General features: G+C 41.4%; 1 protein-coding gene and 1 pseudogene across 1 annotated transcript; one reads left to right on the forward strand and one right to left on the reverse strand.

Moving 5' to 3' along the window:
* Positions 1 to 21: 21 nt before the first annotated feature.
* On the reverse strand, positions 22 to 1,378 carry LOC133403707 (inositol 1,4,5-trisphosphate receptor-interacting protein-like; annotated as a pseudogene).
* Positions 1,379 to 3,196: 1,818 nt separating this feature from the next.
* On the forward strand, positions 3,197 to 5,929 carry LOC133404542 (calcium homeostasis modulator protein 1). Its single transcript, XM_061680523.1, has 3 exons — positions 3,197 to 3,215; positions 3,757 to 4,344; positions 5,420 to 5,929. Exons 2-3 carry the CDS (start codon positions 3,799 to 3,801, stop codon positions 5,927 to 5,929), a joined length of 1,056 nt encoding a protein of 351 aa, XP_061536507.1. The 5' UTR covers positions 3,197 to 3,215; positions 3,757 to 3,798.
* The last annotated feature ends 2,682 nt before the right edge of the window (positions 5,930 to 8,611 follow it).

Below are 8,611 nucleotides of genomic sequence, written 5' to 3' on the forward strand. Positions count from 1 at the left end.
TTCTGCATACATGCTTGCATTTCAGAGCATCTCCTGGAGACGAGTATGTATATTTTTTTAGATGCATTCATGCACCACAAGGGGATGGAAGAGAGTCACAGGGTTGGCAAGAGTCAGCGCGCCAGGGAAGCGCCACAACAATTTGGGGCAAGGCATTCCCAATGAGAACATGATGCAGACACTTTTTGTTCAGGCTGCTCTCAATGAAAACCAGTAAGTGACCCAGCCAACAGGCCACAAACTCTGCTGGCTTTGGGGTCAAAAGCAAATGCATCAGTTCAGATTTGCAATGCCAAGCTGTCGAAGTGCTACAGTACATCCTGACAAGGCTGCCCGTCTGTGATCTTTAAAGTGAAGTGTGGCAAGACCTTTTAGGGAGCAGTTTATATATGTTTTGGAGTAGATCCTCATATGCTCACTGATGGTGTCCAGAGGAGATCCAGGCTTCTTGAGGAAGGGCTTACTGTATGTAGAAGTAGGAATCATAGTCCAGTTTAAAAACTAGTCTCTCTCATTAAACCTAATCTTGCTGGATCGTATATGAGGTCAAACTCGTATTTATGAGAAATCTGTGACCATGCATCACTCATGGTTCTTTGAAACCATCTGCTCACCTGTGACTTTAAGAAGAGTGGGACATTTTTTCATTTATTTTTTTCGACATGAAGTTGACCACTGTAAGCATCATCGGCATTCAATAAGCAAATAAAATCATCTCCGTCCCAAGACTGACAGTGGCAGCCATTTTGGATTTGATTTTCGACCAATTGTATCCAACCCTAGAGATGCTGCTTTGGCAGTAGGTCAGGAGCCTGCTTGTCCAAAAGCGGACACTCGGATGTACAGATGAGGTGGAGTCAATGAGACAATGACCTCATAGTAATCTACCATCTGAATGTCCTCAATCAACATAGTGTCATTCACATCTCATGGATTTCAGGAGCTCGTTCATAAAACCTTCCAGAAATTCCTGGTCCTTCCAATTCTTTTGGGATGAAACCTGAAGATATGTACCTGTAGTATGAAGTCTCTGAAGAGTGTCACCGTTCAGCAGTAGAGCAGGTCTTGTGCCTTTGAGCAATGCTATGCAGTCAGGGCCTGCAAGGACTTCTCTGCTGGTCTAACACTCTCAGAAGCACTGACATGCAGTATATTTACAAATATTTTTTTCCAACACTCTATTAGACTCATTTATAGCCATTTGTTTTAGTTTTCAGCTTCTGTGTTGCCTTGCCAATGTAATTTGCCCAGGGCCTTCAGACTCAAAGGTGCAGGCTCATGACACGACACGTACAAACAATTAGCAAAGGCTGTTTTTTTGTTGTTGTTGTTTTTTGTCCACAGAACAGATTTCAGATTCACCACTCTTGTCCTTCATGCAGGCTTTGAGTGAAATCGGTATTTTTCCATCCCCTGGTTGAATTAAATAGTTTGCATGTTCTCCCCTCCTGCCCGATGATAGCTGGGATAGGCTCCAGCACGCCTGCGACCCTAGTGAAGAGAAGCAGTTCAGAAAATGGATGGATGGATAGGTTAATTGAAGTCTCTAAATTGCCCCAAGGTGTGAATGTGAGTGTGAATGGTTGTTTGTTTCTATGTGCCCTGCAATTGGCTGGCGACCGGTTCAGGGTGTACCCCGCCTCTCACCCGAAGATAGCTGGGATAGGCTCCAGTATTGTATTACTGTAAAGTCTGATCTCAAAGGGACAAAGGACTATGTGCCTGAAATGCCTTTGGAGTATCAAAAATATATATGGTGGCTTAGAACTGGACTGAAGCGATTGGCTGGCAACCAGTTCAGGGTGTACCCCGCCTCCTGCCCGATGATCGCTGGGATAGGCTTCAGCGCTCCCGTGGACCCTAGTGAGGATAAGCGGCTCAGGAAATGGATGGATGGATGGATGGATGGATTTGCATGCAAGACTGGACATGCAAAGAAAACTTATGTACGTGCTTGTGGTCACTTTTGGCCTGCTGGTGTACCCAAGAGACAACTACAAGGAGCGCGGGGGACCTACGTGAGGATCCCGTTCGTGGAAACGAGACTTAACTTGCACTTTCTATTTTAGATTGGACTTGGTTAATGACTTCCTTTTTCTGTACACTTGCTCTGTGTGTTCTGTTGTGACACTTCACTGTTTAATATGCATAAAAAGGCAACAGCACAGACTTCTTGTCTTCTCAATGTGGCTACATCTTAGCGTGAAGCTAGCTACTGTATGTACTGTACATATCGACATGGTTGGGAGGGTTTAAAAATCTATTCCAGTGCAGTTACTAGTTACCTGTTTAAACAAATGTGGTACATGTGTGTCTGCATTAAAATTTTAAGTGTGAAATAAGCCCAATTTGTATCTGTAATCTGTTTACGCGATGATGTTTGTCTATACGCGCCCTGTGATTGGCTGGCGACCAGTTCAGGGTGAACTCCGCTTCTCACCCGCAGTCAGCTGAGAAAGGCGCCAGCACACCCGCGACCCGAGTGAGGATAACCGGTTCAAAAAATGGAAGGATGGTCACGGAATACAGTGAGGCTAGCTTTTTTGTATTCTGATTAAGTAACGGTAATGCCGTTCTACGAGCAGATCATGATGTGTAAGTAACTGATCTGAAAGATTATGTACAAGGCCACATTGCAGTACATGAACCAAAAAGGACGTGAGAACGTGGGTTGTGTCTATGATTAGGAAGAAGTCCCTTGCCTTCTATTTGACTGTGGACTAGAGCGTTGTCTATTCTGTGTAAATATTTACAGCCTTTGTCTCTTAGCCGTCTACCGCATTTTCCAAACAAAGCCACAGACATTTGAATGCTTTGAGACCAGTTTTGCATGTTTCAGGTGGCCCACTCTGAACCCTTGACATAACACATACACTAACATACAGTACTACACTCAACAAAATAAGAACAAATATTGAAACTTTCAGATTGCTGTGTGATGTGTTTTGTGATAAATATTGTCTTAGTTAGAAGTCATGCGCGGTGAAGGAAAATGTTTTGTAATGTTACCTTCAACACAGGTGCTTGTGAGGGGGCGGGACACAATGACCAACAAAGTAGTCGACTTTGAATATCCCCACAGAGGATTTGAGAAGCACTGGTCCGTCCGTCTAATACACAACGTGTAAACAGACAAAAAAGGACCGCAATTGACCTAAAATGGAGAATTTAAATGTGTGGGCTTTCCATCTCCTCCAGGGTCTCCTTTAAATCAAGTAAGTGCAGCTCTTTGTGTTAATTTATGCTCAAGATTCATATTGTTGTGTTGATGATACAATTTATTCGTACTTAATAGCACATAAGGGTGAATAAAATGGAGGCTCTATCTGCTGTTAATCCTGTTTTTTCTTTTGCTGTTAAGTCACAACTTGGCAGTTACAGTATAACAAATTCCAATTCTCAACTAAATATAATGCATTATTGACCATCGCAACTGCAGTAGACTTTTTCATAACTAGAAAGTCATAACACAAGGTAGTCATATAATTGTATTGATTTAATTGTTCATAACCCGTTAAAGACTATTCATGAGCCAGTGGTTTCTACAAATACTACAAGTATAGTTTATGCTTGATACATACTGTATAGAGTATAGATAAGTGATATGTTATGTAAAGACTAATACAGTTATGACTAAACATACGATTCTGCTTGTCAACTAATTTCTAATTTTTGAATTTATGAATGCTGTCTTTTTTTGTATCACCCATTTTAAGAGCACTTTGTGTTGACATCTTGATGTACCTCTTCTTACAGATTGTACTACTTTGAAGCTCAAGCCCTGATACATGTGCAAAGATGGATAAATTGCGTATGATGTTCCAGTTCCTTCAATCCAACCAGGAATCTTTTATGAATGGGATCTGTGGTATCATGGCCCTGGCTAGTGCACAAATGTACTCTGCCTTTGAGTTCAGCTGCCCGTGTATTCCGGAATATAACTACAGCTATGGGATTGGGCTGCTGATCATCCCTCCCATTTGGTTTTTCTTACTGGGATTTGTATTGAACAATAATGTGTCTGTGCTAGCAGAAGAGTGGAGAAGACCGACGGGAAAGAGGACAAAGGATCCATCAATCCTTCGCTACATGTTCTGTTCAATCACACAGAGATCTTTGATAGCACCTGCAGTTTGGGTGTCTGTGACTCTCATGGATGGCAAGAGCTTCCTCTGTGCTTTCAGCATCAATTTGGATATTGACAAGTTTGGCAACTATACTCTAATCAATGGGATGTCTGAGACAGAGAAGATACAACTGTTGGCGAAGATTCCATGTAAAGATTTGTTTGAGCATCATGAAATAAGAGTAGGAGCGTCCCGTTACATCAAGTGTATATCACAGGTGTGCTGATCTTTTTATACAAACTCTTAGTGACATTTTTATTATTGTGTTTTATCTTTAAAGTCATGACCTGACATTGGTCATCCAATATAAATACAGCTAAGCAAGGTTGTGGGCCCAAAGTTGGGAACATTTTCATTACGTGTTGCAATTTTATCGCATTAAATGAATTCAAAGCAAATCTTTTTTTTTTTTTTTGCACTTCAATTCTAAAAACTGAAGTAAACTAACTTCTTTCATACATTTGGAGCTCAATGGGGTCTTTCATTGGTTTATTAGCAAGAAAGATAAGCCTCCAAATGTATTATTCATGGACCTCAAGCCTATTTTCTAAAACACCCACTCTATTTTTTGCTTTGATCCAGTGAAAGCAATGGTATGGTTATATGAACATATTTTTACTGATCTGCATATGTTGATAATTCGATTATGGAGCGATGAACATTTGTGCACGTGAACATCTCTCAAATGCATCAAGATGTCATAGATCAGTGGTGTCAAACAAGCGGCCCACGAGGGTGTTCAATCCGGCCCACAGGATGAATTTGAAAGTGGGGGTTGAGGATCATTGAAATAATTATTATGCTTATGTAGAAAATGGTGTGAAAATAATTTCTAGGTCTTCATAATTTTAAGTGCAATACTATATTTTTCAGTTCCAAGTACCTGTAACAGTACCTGTGACTTAAAATGTTATGCCTTTAAATACAATCACTGCGATCCAGTATTAAACACACATGTAGTTGATAAAATTGAAGCAAAAAAAATCTCAAAAATCTGAGTTTTTTTTTTGTAAAATCATTCAAATATAAAGAAGTATACACACACACACACACGTATATATATATATATATATATATATATATATATATATATATAGCTTTGCATTCAAACAAACGGAAAATTATATTTATAATAAGTTCTATGATTTTACTGGTCCGCCCTCTTGACATCAAATTAGGCTGCATGTGTGAGTTTGACACCCCTGCCATAGATGATACAGACAATTCCATATTTTAATAGGGACTCGACACAATGCTTAGTTTTTGGACTAATACAATTCTATTTTCCACAGGCTTGTGGCTGGATGTTTTTGCTCATGATAACGTTCACAGCCTTCCTGATTCGTGCTATTCGACCTTGCTTTACTCAGGCTGCTTTCCTCAAAACCAAATACTGGTCTCATTATATCGACATTGAGCGCAAGATGTTCGATGAGACCTGTAAGGAGCACGCCAAGAGCTTCGCCAAGGTTTGCATCTATCAGTACTTTGAAAATATTAGTGGAGAGATGCACAACTTACATCATCACTCCAGCAAGGATGACAGTGACTACGAAGATGATGATAAGAGAAGGAGTGAAGAAGACAAGCTCCTTGGTATAAGGGTCCAGGATGACATGAATAAAGCTTTGTGGAATTGGCACACTTGCAAGCCAGCTCTTGCATTGAATAAAGAGCAAATAAATGTTGGAAACAATGCCAAACTGCATGGAGAGGCCAATGGAGCAGGAAATGGGTTTGCAAATGACCACACCCATAATGTGGGAAAAAAGGAATGGGCGGTGTATTACAGTAAAGTCTGACCTCAAAGGGACAAAGGACTATGTGCCTGAAATGCCTTTAGTTTTCAGAGAGTATCAAAAAATATATATGGTGGCTTAGAACAGGACTGAAGCGATTGGCTGGCGACCAGTTCAGGGTGTACACCGCCTCTCGCCTGGAGATAGCTGGGGTAGGCTCCAGCCCGCCCACGACCCTAGTGGAGGTCAAGCGGTACAGAAAATGGATGGATGGATAAATGAATCGTACAAGGAGGTGTTGCAAATATGTTTTCACCTAGGTCAAGTCACCAAAATATTAGAAACACACATGCGATGAACTGCAAACTACACCGCAATGATAAACAGGAATAACTGCCTGGCAGCGTCACTCAAAACTAAGCATCTTTACTGTTAAATGTTTGTGGTACATCTCATTCATTACATTGTGCAAGATAATCTTGTGGCCAGTGTGAGTAGAACTCTTGATCTTGATATAAATGTGACATGTATTTTACATACATATTACAGATACTATACCTATACTCGCTAAAATGTCCAAGTAAATAACTTTCGCTTTTAGTGTTGGTAAAACTGCTATGTCTTACTTCTGCTGTATGTCTTTACAAACAATAGCTGCTGCTCTGGTGAATTAAACACTGTCAAATGTGAGGCTGCAAAAAAGTGCTCCTGAATTAATTGACCGTTTAGCAATAAATCAGTGATGACATTCACAAGTGTTTGCTCTCAAGAGAAGGGTTGCCAGGAAAGTTCTCAAGTGATAACAGCACATAATCATGTTGAAGTAGGGGCATGTAAACAAGAATCTGAGGGCAGGTAATGCCCCAGTTGCACCATATTTGCAGTCAGGTAAATGTGTGATTTATGCAAAAGAAAAGGTTACGACAGTCCAAACGATTTACCTGCTGCTTGAACATAAGGTCAACATTTGCATCTCTCCAGCTCCAGTTCTTATTTTGTCAAGGCCACCCCCCACCCCAAGCAGTGAAGGAATTCATCATGCGTGAGACAGGTGAAAATAAGAAAACATTACACTGATCACCTGAAACAGGACAGCAGTTTGAGACCACCATGACATGTCATCCTTTACAACAATGCTTTTAGCGTTTCATACAGGCTGCATGTATGTGCTACATCAACATGTACAATCCAGCTGTTTCTCTGCAATGACATTATACTATCAGCGAAGGACAGGGAGGAGGGGGCTGAAAGAAAATGGCTTGGATCCCATTGTTTTTCCTCCCTCCCCCTTGGGGATTAGTGAAGCAGCACTCCCCTTGACCATCTGACAGCTCGCCCAGTATCGCAGCAGCTGTTCTCCCCGTCCGTGGACTGGCACCAAGGGTGGCTGGCGTTGGGGGGTGGGTGGTAATGTCTTTGTGCAGTTTGCAATTTCTCTATCAGAGGTTATTCTTTTTTCCACATTGGCACCCCCATGCATTCCTTAGGCTACTTAGTTTGTCCTTCGCACTGTTTGTATCTGCTCACCAGCCACATTGGATATATATATATATATATATATATATATATACTGTATATATAATTTTGTCTTTGTCTTACGTATTAGCAAAAGGGGAGTGGAAAACTATTTTGAAATAGCTGTGAGTATGATGTAGAGCAGTTCTACACCAATACAAACTGCAATTACAATAATAAACATGTCTACTCCTGTTATAGTACTAGTGGCAGTTCCAACCATGATATGAACATACTGGATATATTGACATTTTACATGGAAGAAAGATGCTGAAATTGTTGCTGACACACATCTGCCACACAGTTCTGAGGACCTGGGTTAAAAACCGTCCTATTCTGTGTGAAAACATGCATGGTAGGTTAATTGAAAATTCTAAATTGCCCATAGGCGTGACTGTAAGTGTGAATGGTTGTTTGTTTATATGTGCCCTGCGATTGGCTGGCAACCATGTTCAAGGTGTACCCCGCCTCCCGCCCAGAGTCAGCTGGGATTGGCTCCAGCACGTCTGTGACCCTAGTGAGCATGAGCGGTATGGAAAATGTATGGATGGATGCATGGATGTATGGCTCTCAGATAGAATTATGTGCTAGTGCTAGGAAGTGATTGAAGACAATACAGGAGGAGGCATATCTACAGACCGTAGAAAGCACATACAGTATTGCATCACTTCAAAATAGACACTCACTCTCATCAATACCTCTCTGACAGTTTTAGTGTATCATTCTCAAGCTAATGTGGTTCTCACTAGATTGTAAAGAGTATCTGACAGGTGGTACGAGTGAATTTAGCTCAAATAAAGCCAGTCTGAGAGACATTCGCTACAAACAAATAATCAAAACACTGTGTGTGTACGTGTTAGAAAGAAAGGGGTGGATAGGGTTCCTTCCGTATGCGATCTTGCTGATTTCTACTTGGCAGAAATGACATTGTTTTGTTTGTCAGGACATCAGCCATGCATGCATGCAGCTGACCGGGGTCTCTTTTGACTTTGCTGCAAGAGCCTCCTTGCTCTCCCTTTCACATACATGAGAGAAGTGTACGCACACAGTCAGAGACATACACATCAGCATGCTTGCAGGCGTCCTATTCGTCAGCGTCTGGTTCATTCTGCCTTCCTTCTGCCTACAGATTGGAGGACAGAGGCAGAGGGAGGGTTGAGGCCGAGCAGAGTTGCGAGGCAAAACGGATGGTCACATGAGCACAGATCTGTTTACAAACCCAAGGCAGAA

This window comes from Phycodurus eques, chromosome 6 (assembly GCF_024500275.1).
Source record: "Phycodurus eques isolate BA_2022a chromosome 6, UOR_Pequ_1.1, whole genome shotgun sequence".
NCBI classification, from domain to species: domain Eukaryota; kingdom Metazoa; phylum Chordata; class Actinopteri; order Syngnathiformes; family Syngnathidae; genus Phycodurus; species Phycodurus eques.